Source organism: Myotis daubentonii, chromosome 13 (genome assembly GCF_963259705.1).
Source record: "Myotis daubentonii chromosome 13, mMyoDau2.1, whole genome shotgun sequence".
Lineage (NCBI taxonomy): Eukaryota > Metazoa > Chordata > Mammalia > Chiroptera > Vespertilionidae > Myotis > Myotis daubentonii.
Genome location: NC_081852.1, coordinates 43,317,428 through 43,331,494, shown reverse-complemented (window position 1 = coordinate 43,331,494; position 14,067 = coordinate 43,317,428). Strand labels below are relative to the sequence as shown.

Below are 14,067 nucleotides of genomic sequence, written 5' to 3'. Positions count from 1 at the left end.
TGCACCGGAGAGTTAATGATGCTTATCTTTGAATGATGAGATGACAGGTCAGATAGAAACCATGTGTTCAGATAGGAAATAAATTCCCCAAAGACGAACATTCCCAAGGAACAGGTAAGAGTGAGCATGTCTTGCCCTAACTGGTTTGGCTCAGTGGATAGAGTGTTGGCCTGCGGACTCAAGGGTCCCGGGTTCAATTCCGGTCAAGGGCATGTACCTTGGTTGCAGGCACATTCCCAGTAGGGGGTGTGCAGGAGGCAGCTGATCGATGTTTCTCTCTCATTGATGTTTCTGACTCTCTATCCCTCTCCCTTCCTCTCTGTAAAAAATCAATAAAATATATTTAAAAAAAAAAAAAGAGTGAGCATGTCTTCCTGCTAGAGCCTTGTATCATATAAATTGGCTGTAAATATCCCACTCCGTTCTTTGGGTTGTCAGTTTCAAGCCTGTGTTCAAAGAGTTATACAAACACATGGCCGTTCTCCCTTTTCCAGCCACCTAACGATCCTCATGGTATCCAGAGAGACGATCTCATCCTGAGTCTCCGAGCTGTGCTGGCTTCCACACCACGATTCGCTGAGGTAGGTCTGCCCACAGTAGGGTATGTAGCCTCAGCCCACAGAAGGCTCTGAGGAAAGAACTGTAAAAGCATGGGGGAAAAGGAAGATCCAGTATACATTCTAAGGTATGACATCCTGCAAGTGTCCTCAGGCTTGTGTGGGAAGTGTTTCAGACCTTCAGTGTTGAAAGCTTTACCATCTCTTCTTTAAAATAGTAATCCAATCCCTATGTAGTGCTATCTTTTAAGGTCCTACAGATTTGTCAACCATTTTTCAGGTAACTGGGGGTCTGGCCTCACCTTGGCAGGAAGGTTAGCTTAAAGTCATAAGAAGAGCTCTTGGGTGTAGCACTTGCCCTGGGGACATGGTTGGTTTTGGTGTGGCTGCAATACTACCTATCTCAGACTTCAGTTCTTCCTGTGTCTCTCCACAGTTCCTGCTCCCTCTGCTGATTGAAAAGGTGGATTCTGAGATTCTGAGTGCCAAGTTGGATTCTCTGCAGACTCTGGTGAGTGATTTTTCTTCTAGGGTCCAGCTGCCTTTAGACCAGCGGTTCTCAACCTGTGGGTTGCAACCCCTTTGGGGGTTGAATGACCCTTTCACAGGGGTCGCCTAAATACATCCTGCATATCAGATATTTACATTACGATTCATAACAGTAGAAAAATTACAGTTATGAAGTAGCAACGAAAATAATTTTATGGTTGGGGGTCACCACAACATGAGGAACTGTATTAAAGGGTCGCGGCATTAGGAACGTTGAGAACCACTGCTTTAGACAAATTAGAGGTGCTAACGAATTAGAGATTATTGGAGAGCCAGGGGACAGTTCAGTGGGCCTCAAAAGAGGGATTACCAGGATCTGGGCCTACATGTTGACCTAAAAGCCCCAGCTGTGTATTGTCTTGTCCTGTAGTAACTGAGCGGCCACCAAGGAAAGGCTGAACAGGGCTCCCTCTTGATGCTCATTTTTTATCAGTGAGGGTGAGCACCTATTTTTCTTGCTCTGGGTATTAGTATTATAAAATCCAGCTGAACCCTAGCTGGTTTTGCTTAGTGGATAGAGCGTCAGCCTGCAGACTGAAGGGTCCCGGGTTCGATTCTAATCAAGGGCACATGCCCGTGTTGCAGGCTCAATCCCCAGTAGGGGGCGTGCAGGAGGGAGCAGATCAATGATTCGCTATCATTATTGATGTTTCTATCTCTCCTTCCCTCTCCTGTCCTCTCTAAAATCAATAAAAATATATTTTAAAAATAATAATAAAATCCTCTGAGAGCCAGGATCCTTCAGATGCCATTGTGCTGAGGTATCTGCCTCTGCCTATCTTAGGAAGTCTGAGATAGGTAGTGTTGGTTAGCCAATACCTGCACTTTCTTGGCAGAATGCTTGCTGTGCTGTGTACGGACAGAAGGAACTGAAGGACTTCCTCCCCAGCCTTTGGGCTTCTATCCGCAGAGAGGTGAGTGTTACTTAGATAAACTCACTACTGTTAACTCCCAGTTGTCAAGCATCAGAGGAAATAATTCACCCTGTGTTTTTCCATCTGTTGCTGTGCCTGGTTATTCAACAAGCAAGCAATGGGGCATAGTCATGTGCCTATGTCACCATGCAGAATAGAGGGAGGAAGGGAGAGACCTAAGATAAGGCATCCCAGTGGTGGCTCACAGTTGACATTCTCTTTTTCAAAATGTATGTGTGTGAATCCCCGTGGTGCTAAGGACTTGGTGAGAATACACCAGTTAAGAAGAAACTCATTTAAGGGAATAATTCCCATTGCTATGCCCTAAAGGTTCTTAACCCCAACCCCCAAGGAAATAGGCAGAAGGTGGGTGGGGGTCGCACTTGGTGCAGGCTCACCTCAGTAGCCATGGGATCCCTCCCTGACAGGTGTTCCAGACGGCAAGTGAGCGGGTGGAGGCCGAGGGCCTAGCAGCCCTCCACTCCCTGACTGCGTGTTTGTCTCGCTCTGTGCTAAGGGCTGATGCTGAGGACCTCCTTGACTTCTTCCTTAGCAACATTCTACAGGGTAACAGAGCCATGGAAGCCAGATAGGGGAGTGAGCACAACAGAGAGCAATTCCTTAAGGGCCAATGACCTTTCATACGTAGCCCACCATGTTCAGTGATTGGGGGCGGGGGTGGCTGGACCCTACTTTGAATTTATTTTTAACTCAATGGTAACTGCTAGCAAACTGTCCCTTGCCTCAGTCTCCAACTTGGATGTACTGCGGGGGAAGCAGGCCACGTTCAGCCTATTCCCGGGTATGTGATGCGCTGCCTCTCCAGACTGCAGGCACCATCTGTGTGAACCCGACATGAAACTGGTGTGGCCTAGTGCCAAGCTGTTGCAGGCAGCTGCAGGTGCATCTGCCCGGGCCTGTCACCACATCACCAGTAATGTACTGCCTTTGCTGCTGGAACAATTCCACAAGCACAGTCAGGTAAGGGAGCGCTGTCTTTTCAGGAAATGATGGGACCCCTTGCTAGGAGCCTTTTCTCACAGAGAGCTAAGCATTGAACTTAGGCCCAGATAGCAGATTTGGGGTTTTGCTTTGATTAGCTACTGCTGGTTCCCTTGTTTACTCTTTTCCTTACACTTGCATGAAAGAATAATTCACCCCACTTCCAAAGTAGTAGGACTGAAATCTTTTACAGTTATTCCTATGGAAAATGATACAATAATAAATAAGAATATAAGAATAAACTGTTCCATATATAACTGTAAACTTTTGCCCCACCCTATGTTCTTTGGCTCTAATATCCCTTAAAACATTACAGAGCAACCAACGGCGGACAATCCTTGAAATGATCCTGGGTTTCTTGAAGCTGCAACAGAAATGGAGCTCTGAAGACAAGGGTGAGATCACCTTCCAGAGTAGGCAGAGTGCCATGGATAAGGAGTCTAGAACAGTGGTCCTGTCATTCTGAGATTGTAGCATAAAAACAAACCACTGAATGGGTGGGACCTGTTTATTTTTCCCCAGTGTACTTCCTGGACACTCAGTGGATTAAGCGCTTTAAATCTGCCCCCAATAGTCTTTGTGTCACTGCTGAGTCAGGGCTTCCCTCTAACCTGGACTATCTCTCCCTAGGTGAAAGGCCTCTGAGTACCTTCAAGGACCAGCTATGCTCACTGGTATTCACAGCCCTGACTGACCCCAACACCCAACTTCAGCTTGTTGGCATCCGTACCCTCACTGTCTTGGGTGCCCAGCCAGGTACACTTAAGAGAAAGAAAAGATGGGGTATTGGTCCCTTTCTTGTGATTTTCTGTCTTGAGTGAAAAGAAGTCTTAATTCCCGAGTTCTCACTGCAACCCTGGTTGACTTGAGATTTCTGATGGGACTTCAGAAGGGTTGTGGTGGCTGCAGGGGAAGAAAGATGCAGTTCCTGTTCCCTTCTAACAGATCTCCTGTCTCCTGGGGACTTGGAGCTGGCCGTGGGCCACCTGTATAGACTGAGCTTCCTGGAAGAGGATGCCCAGAGTTGGTGAGAATCTAAAGAACAAGATAGAGCAAGCTATTCCAGGGCTCTGCTTCCTGCCTAGGGGAGGTGGGCCTTGTGCTTAGCTCTGGCTTCCTAGTGGTTGGAGATATGAAACTGTTCTCTTTTCTTGGGCATTAAGAAACCCTATCCAGCCCTGGCCAGTGTTGCTCAGTGGTTGGAACATCAGCCTGCACACTGAAGGGTCATGGGTTTGATTCCTAGTCAAGGGCACGTACCTGGTTTGCAGGTTCAATGCCCAGCCCAGTTGGGGTGCATTCAGGAGGCAACCAGTCAATGTGTCTCTCTTACAATGATGTTTCTCCTCCCCCGCCCACCTCTCTTCCACTCTCTCTTAAAAAAAAAAAAAAAAAAATCAATGGGAAATATATAAAATGAGGATTAACAAAAAAAGCCCTGTTCGACTAGGCACTTGAGTCTTGCTCTTCAGTAAGGTGGCCTTAGGAGACTATACTCCTGAATCTGCCTAATGGCAGGTCTAGGCAAGAGACTGGTGACCAAGTCTCAACTAACGCACATCTGCCCCGTGTCCCCAGCAGGGTGGCAGCACTGGAAGCATCAGGCACCCTGGCCACTCTTTACCCTGTGGCCTTCAGCAGCCACCTAGTGCCCAAGCTTGCTGAGGAGCTGTGCATGGGTATGTGTCCCTGAGCGTCCGTGGCCCACCCCTTCCCAGGGAGGCTTGAGGGCCTTCATGCTTGTGCCATCACACAGGGAAACCTTGTCTCCTGGGTTGCTTTCAGGGGAGTCGGATTTGGCTAGAGAGGATGGGTCCACCAAACGCTCCCGGCATCTGCGCTGTCTGCAAGCCTTGTCAGCTGTATCAACACATCCCAGCATTGTCAAGGAGACCCTGCCTCTGCTGCTGCAGCATCTCTGCCAGATGAACAAAGGTAAGTACCAGGAATGATCTTTAAGGAGCCGGGCTGAATGGGGAGCTATAGTCGGGTTTGAAGTTGATGCCTCCAAGGCAGTGGATGGGAACTTTTAAAATAAAATGTTGATGCCTAGGCCTCACTCAATCCAACTAAACCAATCTGAGGAAGGATGGGACTTGGGCACCAGTAATTATTAAGATGCTCAGTGGATAGAGCTTCAGCCCTTGGACCAAAGGGTCGCGGGTTTGATCCTGGTCAAGGGCACGTTCCTCAGTTGCAGGCTCCATCTCTGGCCCTGGTCAGGGCAAGTGCGGGAGGCAGCCAATTGATGTGTCTCATATCAATTTTTCTCTCTCTCTGTCTTTCCCCCTCTCTTCCACTCTCTCTAAAAATCAGTGGGAAAATATGCTTGGGTGAGGATTAACAACAACAAAAGAGTGCCCAAGCGATTTTAATTTGGAGCCAGTAATGAAAAGTACCACTCTAAGGCCATGCTATAGCAGCATGGCCATCACCTGGGAGCTTGTTAGATGTGCAGAATCTCAGGCCCCACTGATCTGAATTTGCTTTTTGTTTTTTTTTTTAATCCTCATCCAAGGATATATCTTACTGATTTTTTAGAGAGAGGGAAACATCAATTGGTTACTGCCTGCACACGTCCTGACCAGGGATCAAACCTGCAACCCAGGTATGCGACATGACCAGTAATCGAACCCATGACCCTTCAGTGCATGGGATGACCCTCCAACCAACTGAGCCATACTGGCCAGGACCAGAATCTGCATTTTAACAGGATCTCTGGGTGATTAGTACACACTCTTTAGTTTGAGAGTACTCTAGGCACTAATAACAGTGGCAATTGGTACTACAAACCTATATACATGATCACCATGGGTCCTCACTAATTCCTAAGCTCCCTACTTTGCACTGCCCAGCCCTTGTGGTAGATCCGGTCAACAGTGGATGATCCGCTACACAGTAGAAAAAACATGACTCAGAGTGTGGCCTGGGTTAGATTCCTGACTTTGCACTTACTGTGACCCTGGAAAAACCACTGGGAGTTTCATTGAGCTGCCACATCCTTCTCTATAAAATGGGGAAAATGATCCTTCTACAGGGGTGGGCAAACTTTTTGACTTGAGGGCCACAATGGGTTCTTAAACTGGACCGGAGGGCCGGAACAAAAGCATGGATGGAGTGTTTGTGTGAACTAATATAAATTCAAAGTAAACATCATTACATAAAAGGGTACGGTCTTTTTTTTTTTTTTAGTTTTATTCATTTCAAACGGGCCAGATCCGGCCCGCAGGCCATAGTTTGCCCACGGCTGTTCTAGGATGATTAAAAAAAAATTTTTTTTTTTTTTTTTTTTTTGAGAAAAAGTGTGTGAATGCTTTTGCTGCAGAGCCTGGCAGGTCTCAGCTCTGAAATCTGAATAGAGGAAAAAGAACATCCAAAAGAATAAAATGACTCGGCTCTTTAATAAGACACTCTTGGTCACTCACCTTCGGTTGTTCTTTCCATCTGCTCTATCTGAAATACCTAGAAGTGCTTTTAGGGAAACTTTACAGAGAATCCTTTCTCCCCACACAGGGAATGTGGTTGCAGAACCGAGTGAAGTGATTGCTGTCTGTCAGAGCCTCCAGCGGGTGGCAGAAAAATGTCAGCTGGACCCCGAAAGCTGCTGGTATTTCCATCAGACAGCTATACCTTGCCTGCTTGCCTTGGCTGTGCAGGCTTCCATGCCAGGTAACTGTCTCCACCTCACCTCCTACCTCTCCTCTAGACCTCTGCCTTCCACTAGTGAACAGCACTGCCACCCTCGGGTTTTTGCTGGTACTGCATTTTATACCAGCAGAGGCTCATTTTACAATTTAGCTTCAAGCAAAAGGTGCTAACCTAGCCAATGGCAAGAACTAAAATCCATTCATGTTAGCAATGTTCAAAAGGATGCACACCCGCCCTAACCGGTTTGGTTCAGCGGATAGAGCGTCCGCCTGCGGACTCAAGGGTCCTAGGTTCGATTATGGTCAAGGGCATGTACCTTGGTTGCGGGCACATCCCCAGTGGGGAGTGTGCAGGAGGCAGCTGATCAGTGTTTCTCTCTCATCAATGTTTCCAACTCTCTATCCCTCACCCTTCCACTCTGTAAAAAATCAATAAAATATATTTTAAAATAAAAACAAAAGGATGCACACCTTTCACCTGTTTAATTGCTATGTAATTAGTTTAGTTAGAATTCCGCTCTGGAGTTACGTAAACCTGGTTGGGTTTCAGCTTCAACTCTACCACTAACTTAGGTGAAGATATTTAGCCTTCCTAAGCCTCTGTTTCCTCACTTATTAGGGGGAGATAAAGAGAGATATCTAGCCCTAGCTTTTTTAGCTTAGTCGATAGAGTGTTGGCCTGCGGACCAAACGTTCCCGGGTTTGATTCCAGTCAAGGGCTCTGATATATGGTTGCTGCTATGACAATGAAAACCCATAAAGATAAACCCATGTTATCTTTTAAGTTATTGAAAAGGTTAACATAACTATTTCTGATATTAAGAATGTTCATATTAGCAGGCCTTATGTTCCTTTGTTGCCCAGTCTGAGGACTGTGTACAAAGTTCTCAAGAGCTTCTGTACCCACATTAGACTACTCCTGCTCTGGTGCTTGCTGGCTCTCTGGTCTACAGCACGACGACAGAGCCGGTTAGAAACCACTGCTGCTGTGACTGGAGTCCAGCCTGTCATCATGACGGGACCTAATTATCTAAACCATAGTCATGGCACCCGGCTGGCGTGGCTCAGTGGTTGAGCTTGGACCTATGAACCAGGAGGTCACTATTTGATTCCCTGTCAGGGCACACGCCAGGTTGTGGACTTGATCCCCAGTGTAGGGCATGCAGGAGGCAGCTGCTCAATGACTCATCATTGATGGTTCTGTTTCTCTCTCCCTCTCCCTTTCTCTCTGAAATCAATAAAAATATATTTTAAAAAATAAAATGAAATAAACCATAGTCATGGCCCTGTGTTTGTGTGTGTGTTGTTTTGCGTATGTGTTGTTTTGATTTTACAGAGAAGGAGCACTCAATTATGAGAAAAGTGCTGTTGGAGGATGAAGTGTTGGCCGCCATGGTGTCTGTCATTGGCACTGCCACCACCCACTTAAGCCCTGAGTGAGTATAATCATGGATGTGGCTTGATCCCCGGGAAAAGGATAGCAATCTTGGGGAGCAGCAGCAGGTAGCTGCCTTCTGAGGTGTCCTTTTACCCAGTATCAAATGTGGAGGCAGCCGTTTGTCTTGTAAGTTTTGCTGGCAAAGGAAGGGGCTTTTAGCACCATGGACCATGGGAGCAGGTGAACCATGGACTGATGGTTCTTAGCTGCAGATGTGCATAAGAATCCCCTGTGGAGCATTTTTTAAATACACGTTGCGTTCTCTCACTAGATTGTGAGCTCCAGAACATGGATTAGATCTGTCTGGCTTGCTGCTCTATCGCCAGGGCCTAGAATGGGAATGGTTCCTGGCATATATGTGCTGAATTAATAATTGTTGAATATGTGAATAATCATGCTCAGACCCATTGACTTGGTGACTCTAATGGGAACCCCAGGGCTACTATACAACCCTAGCTCCTTGGTGATACCTAGTGCTCTACCCCTAGCTTAGCTGCCCAGAGTGTCGCCTGCATTGTGCCCCTCTTCTTGGATGGCAACATCTCCTTTCTGCCTGAAAACAGCTTCCCTTGCAGATTCCAGCCATTCCAGGTGAGGGTCTGGTGGATCAGATGGGGTAGAATGCTGAGATTTCTGTCCTTGAAATTTCTAGGGCTAATCTGGGATGGCTGTTGGAACAGATAAGCCTATGGCTGGTATGACAGGCTTGATAACGCTCTTCTTCCTTTATAGGATGGCTCCTCGGGACAGAGGCGGCTGGTTGCACTGCTTATGGCCTTTGTCTGCTCCCTGCCTCGAAATGTAAGTAAACACATTTGGGGAGTTACCCTAGTTTAACCCTGACGAGGAGAGGTGGATCCCAAGTGACTGCTGGGCTGAACTTCGTCGCAGACTAAGCTGGTCTACTTCCCCACTGAGAAATGCAGTTCTTGTCCATCCTGGCCCTGCTGCCACTTTCACTGGTTATCTCTGTGAGTTCAGTGTTCTCTGGGTCCATTACATGACCAGGTTTTCTGCAGGTGGAAATCCCTCAGCTGAACCAACTCATGCGGGAGCTTTTAGAGCTGAGCTGCTGCCAGGGTTGCCCCTTCTCCTCCACTGCCGCTGCCAAGTGCTTTGCAGGACTCCTCAACAAGCACCCTGCAGGTACGGAAGCCATCCTGATGGGATCTTGAAGTTCAGTCCTCATTCTTCTTTAAAAAGGAGCCTGCTAATAGTACATATCATAGGGGTTCCCAGGGGACAGTCCTTGGGACAAGTGAGAGCATTTGGACAAAGCATTACAGGACAGAGATGAGGGGGTACAAGCAGAGTGCTGTGTCTAACCTGTCATCCTGCTCCCTACAGGGAGCGGTCAGGGATCCTTCTTTATTGGAAGCAGACAACTCTTTTCCAGTGCCAGCAGCCCTGCGCTTTGGATAGCAGGCTTTCGTGCTGGTTCCAGAGCTGAGTGATAGTGTTCTCTTCTCGTGGCTTCTCAGGGAGCTCTGCACTGAAATGATTTACGTCCTTCATTGTTAAAGGAAAAATATGTAGCCTTTGCATCATTTCCTCTCTCCTTTTTAGGGCAACAGCTGGATGAATTCCTACAGCTGGCTGTGGACAAAGTGGAGGCTGGGCTGGGTTCTGGGGCCCATCGCAGTCAGGCCTTCACACTGCTTCTTTGGGTAAGGAGTCGGAATGGATTCTCATTAAACACACAATTATGATGTCTGGTTAAAAAAATTTCTCCATTTGACCTGGAAGCATAGCATGCTTCTCAGGGTTCTAGTGCTTATGTCATGCCCTGACCATTCTTTTCTCTGATTACAGGTAACAAAGGCCCTAGTGCTCAGATATCATCCTCTCAGTTCCTGCCTTACAGATCGGGTAAGTCCAGTCTGGAGACAAGGGAATGTAGGACCTAAACAGAACTTCTGTTGATCCTGTTCCTCCCAGAAGTGACTGTCATCCTCCTCCTGGGTATTTAGGAGTCTTCTCCCAATGTACCTCAAAGGCTCTCTTTTCTTCCAGCTCATGGGCCTCCTGAGTGATTCAGAACTAGGCCCAAAAGCAGCTGATGGCTTCTCTCTGCTCATGTCTGACTGCACTGATGTACTGACTCGTGCGGGCCATGCTGATGTGCGGATCATGTTCCGCCAGCGCTTCTTCACAGATAACGTGCCTGCTTTGGTCCAGGGCTTCCATGCTGCTCCCCAAGGTAAGGAGAGTCTAAAAGGAAGGCCCAAAATTTATAAGCCTCTCCTTCGCTCAGGCCGCATTCTGTAAGATAATTTAGGACCTCAGGGCTTCTTCAGTGTGGTCTGTACTTAAAGGGCTAACTTCCAGATTCTTACCCCATTCTTTTCCGTTGGTGGATAGATCTTGCTTATTCTGAGCTTGCAGGGCTTTTTTTTTTTTTTTTTTTAAAGCATCTATGTAGGCTAATGTCTCAGCTTCATCAGATTGGAGTTGAATTCTCAAGCTGTATGTCTGAGCCCAGTTTCTCCCCTAACCTTCTCTTTTTTTTACAGATGTGAAGCCAAATTACCTGAAAGGTCTGTCTCATGTACTTAACCGGCTGCCTAAGCCTGTGCTCTTGCCAGAGCTGCCCACGGTAAGCCATGCAGTCCAGAGCCTCTAAGCAAGGGGCCAAGCCATTGTCCCCCAGCTGAGCTAGTGAAGGGAGGGGAGGAGAAGCAGGCTCATCCCCACGTCTGTGGTCATCCCCACCTTTCCTGTGGCCCCTTAGCTGCTTTCCTTGCTGCTGGAGGCCCTGTCCTGCCCCGACTGTGTGGTACAGCTCTCCACCCTCAGCTGCCTTCAGCCTCTTCTACTAGAAGCACCCCAAGTCATGAGTCTTCATGTTGACACCCTCGTTACCAAGTTCCTGAACCTCAGCTCCAGCCCTTCCATGGTACGTTGAGCCCCAGCACCTCTGGCATCTGCAGCTGTCCTTCTTGGGTCTCCTCTCACCTCCCTATGGTTGTGTTCTAGGCTGTCCGGATTGCTGCACTGCAGTGTATGCACGCACTCACTCGCCTGCCCACCCCTGTGGTGAGTACCTCAGGTGTCCCTTTCTGGCCTGGAAAATTCTAAGAGCCAGAGAAGTACCTTTTTGCCTTAGTCAAGCATGACTGGCCACCCTGCTGTGTGATGAACTGCAGGGTACAGATAGGCAAGGATTTGTCTGAATACCCTACCACAGAATGGTCATCCTGTCACCTAGCATCCTCTGGAATCACTAAAGAATAGGACTCAATTTAAAAATGGAACTCCCATTCGACCCAGTAATCCTACTTCTGGGAATATATCCCAAGAAACCAGAAACACCAATCAGAAAGGACATAATGCACCCCTATGTTCATAGCAGCACAATTTACACTAGCTAAGATTTGGAAACAGCCTAAATGCCCATCAGCAGATGAGTGGATTAAAAAACAGTGGTACATCTACACAATGGAATACTACGCTGCTATAAAAAAGAAGGAACTTTTACCATTTGTAACAGCATGGATGGACCTGGAGAGCATTATGCTAAGCGAAATAAGCCAGTCAGAGAAACATAAATATCACATGATCTCACTCATATGTGGGATATAATGAACAACATAAACTGATGAACAAAAATAGATCCAGAGACAAAGAAAACACTGAACAGATTGTCCAATCTCAGAGAGAAGGCGGGGAGGGGGGGCGGGGGGAGTGGTAAGAGATCAGCCAAAGGACTTGTATGCATGCATATGAGCATAACCCATGGACACGGACACTGGGGTGGTAGGGGCTTGTCCTGGGGGACAGGAATGGCGGGGTGGGGGGCAGGGGGTCAATCGGGGAAAATGGAGACATATATAATACTTTAAACAATTTTTTAAAAAAAGAAGAAATTAACCAGCATTAAATTCCCATGATATTCTGATGATGCTTTTATGCTTTTACGTAGTGACTATTAATAAACAACATAGTTCTAAAGAAAAAAAAAGAGTAAGATTCAAAAGTAGTTGTAGGGTCAGAGAAGCAGCTCTTTCGGTTGCCTTGGCTAAATAGGCTGAGATTAACTCTTATTCCGCAGCTGCTGCCGTACAAACCACAGGTGATCCGGGCCTTAGCCAAACCTCTGGATGACAAGAAGAGACTGGTGCGCAAGGAAGCAGTGTCAGCCAGGGGAGAATGGTGAGTTCCTAGGTCGTGGGGAGAGAGGGGATTGAAATGAGCCTCACCACTGATGCTGCCAACATTCTTTCTGCCACAGGTTTCTGTTGGGAAGCCCCGGCAGCTGAGCCCTGAGTCCTGTCCTAGACTGTTCTGACAATCTAACGTGGAATTACGAACTATTGAGCCATCTTGCCAAGGCAGGGAGACCATTGGCCTCTGATTGCCTTTCCTACAGATACAGCATAAATGCTGGGCCTCTGCTGCACGGCTGTACAAGAGACAGTCCTGGTTCCTAATGGATTGTGGAGTAACTGAGTGTGCGACTACTTGTGTTTGAAGAAAGATCTTACAGACTCTTCCATATTTGTATGTCAGAAAAAGATACGCTGCTGAGGAGTGAATGCAGATAGATGAGTGTGGCCCTGAGGACCAGGGATGGTGCATGCGTGGATATGTGCTGAAGAATAAAGATTTCTTTTTATAATGGGACTGTCAGATATTCTCTCCCCGCCCCGACCTCCACTTATGCCTCAGTAGCACATAATCAGCAGTGTCACTGTATAAGTGAATAGAACAGTAATAAAAGAGATTAGCCAAGAATTCTTCAGGGCATCCAGTGCCTCCAAATAGGGCAGAGGTGGCATGACCAGAACACTACTCACTAAGCCTTGACCCTGACTTTCCCCTTCCCTGCCCTAAAGTAGCAGCAAAGAGTGAGAAGCTACAGATCTTTAAAAATCAAATACCTTTATTTTTGCTCCCTTTAGCATGTGAGAAATGGCAGTGACCTCAGCAGTAGGCCTGGTATCTTTGCCTTGTTGAGAAGCCAGGATCTCAGCATGACCATTCAGGCATTTTCTCAGACAGCAAGTGGAAGTGGTGGTGGCCAACTCCAGCGCTATAACCTGGAGGTTGGGGTCAGCACCCAGCAAGGTTGCTAGCTGCCTAATCTCCAGTCCACGGCTGGAACTTCTGTTTGCCTGAGGAAAGGAACATCAGTCCTAGGACTTGTCCACATCGTGCCGTGCTTCTGCAGTGGCCAGGAGTCAGGTCCTTGGGTTGTCTGTGCATGGGGTACCCTAAGGCAGGTCCACTGGCTCTTGTTGCTCAAGAGTTCCAAAAAGCTACCCTTGGAGGCCCTCAAGACAGTGCAGGAAGCAGGGTGATGCTCAAATTGTGGCTGACAGAATCCAGCTCACACTGCCATCACAGAGGCTGACTGAGCAGTCACCCAAGGAGGGGGATCCCAGATTATTCCATTCCCGTGGGGCAGGTGACTGGAAGGTAACAGCACCCGGGTAAGCCAGTGCCTGCAAGAGAAAAGAATGTCTCTGAGTTCCAAGAGTTTTTGGGCTTCCTGATCCTCTTTCCTCAGTAAGGATACATTAAGCTACCTTGTATGTATCCTGAAGCTACCTTGGCTTTAATCACGAACAAAAGCCCTAATTTTGTCCAATAACTGTGTCCTCTGGTGCCTTGAAGGCCTTTAGAGGTTTTGAGCTGAACGTCAGTAACAGCCAGGGATGTAATGGGGTTGGGGAAAGGGGGCAGGCAGGTACTTGTGGTCACCTTATTACTGCCTCATCGCTGCAATTTGGAAAATGATTCTCCATGTCTTGGGTGGAAGGAGCTAGCTTCATTTATTGTCTTAGGACAACCTCTGTCACAAATGGATTATTTTAATTCCAGAAAGTATTGGCTTGAACTCCAGACACTGCCATACAAATGAAAGGTGATTGGTGGCCACCTTCCCTACCTAGAAGTCCCTTCTTGAAAAGAGCTTTCTTGGGATACTGTGTTATCTGCAAGCTTCATCTGCTACTTAA

General features: G+C 47.4%; 2 protein-coding genes across 7 annotated transcripts in view; one reads left to right on the top strand and one right to left on the bottom strand.

Annotated features, from left to right (window-relative positions):
- MMS19 (MMS19 homolog, cytosolic iron-sulfur assembly component) overlaps positions 1–12,725 on the top strand; it is a 27,633-nt gene extending 14,908 nt beyond the window's left edge. For 2 of the 4 annotated variants that reach the window (XM_059660960.1, XM_059660962.1), the window contains 23 exons: positions 495–581; positions 994–1,068; positions 1,943–2,020; positions 2,449–2,587; positions 2,847–3,001; positions 3,339–3,417; positions 3,653–3,778; positions 3,968–4,049; positions 4,601–4,701; positions 4,808–4,957; positions 6,536–6,691; positions 8,006–8,105; positions 8,596–8,698; positions 8,840–8,908; positions 9,127–9,253; positions 9,674–9,774; positions 9,920–9,976; positions 10,121–10,307; positions 10,621–10,703; positions 10,839–11,003; positions 11,084–11,143; positions 12,159–12,259; positions 12,339–12,725. In XM_059660960.1, the coding sequence (XP_059516943.1) occupies positions 495–581; positions 994–1,068; positions 1,943–2,020; positions 2,449–2,587; positions 2,847–3,001; positions 3,339–3,417; positions 3,653–3,778; positions 3,968–4,049; positions 4,601–4,701; positions 4,808–4,957; positions 6,536–6,691; positions 8,006–8,105; positions 8,596–8,698; positions 8,840–8,908; positions 9,127–9,253; positions 9,674–9,774; positions 9,920–9,976; positions 10,121–10,307; positions 10,621–10,703; positions 10,839–11,003; positions 11,084–11,143; positions 12,159–12,259; positions 12,339–12,366 (2,409 nt within the window). In that variant the 3' untranslated portion in view covers positions 12,367–12,725. Of the gene's footprint in view, positions 1–494; positions 582–993; positions 1,069–1,942; positions 2,021–2,448; positions 2,588–2,846; positions 3,002–3,338; positions 3,418–3,652; positions 3,779–3,967; positions 4,050–4,600; positions 4,702–4,807; positions 4,958–6,535; positions 6,692–8,005; positions 8,106–8,595; positions 8,699–8,839; positions 8,909–9,126; positions 9,254–9,673; positions 9,775–9,919; positions 9,977–10,120; positions 10,308–10,620; positions 10,704–10,838; positions 11,004–11,083; positions 11,144–12,158; positions 12,260–12,338 lie in introns of those variants that run through there. The other 2 variants (XM_059660961.1, XM_059660963.1) reach the window with 2 other exon arrangements.
- Positions 12,129–14,067, bottom strand: part of ZDHHC16 (zinc finger DHHC-type palmitoyltransferase 16) — a 10,239-nt gene continuing 8,300 nt past the window's right edge. For all 3 annotated transcript variants that reach the window (XM_059660969.1, XM_059660971.1, XM_059660970.1), the window contains 2 exons: positions 12,988–13,551; positions 12,129–12,267 (listed from right to left, as the gene is read on the bottom strand). In XM_059660969.1, coding sequence (XP_059516952.1) covers positions 13,437–13,551 — 115 coding nt within the window. In that variant the 3' untranslated portion in view covers positions 12,129–12,267; positions 12,988–13,436. The remainder of the gene's footprint in view (positions 12,268–12,987; positions 13,552–14,067) is intronic.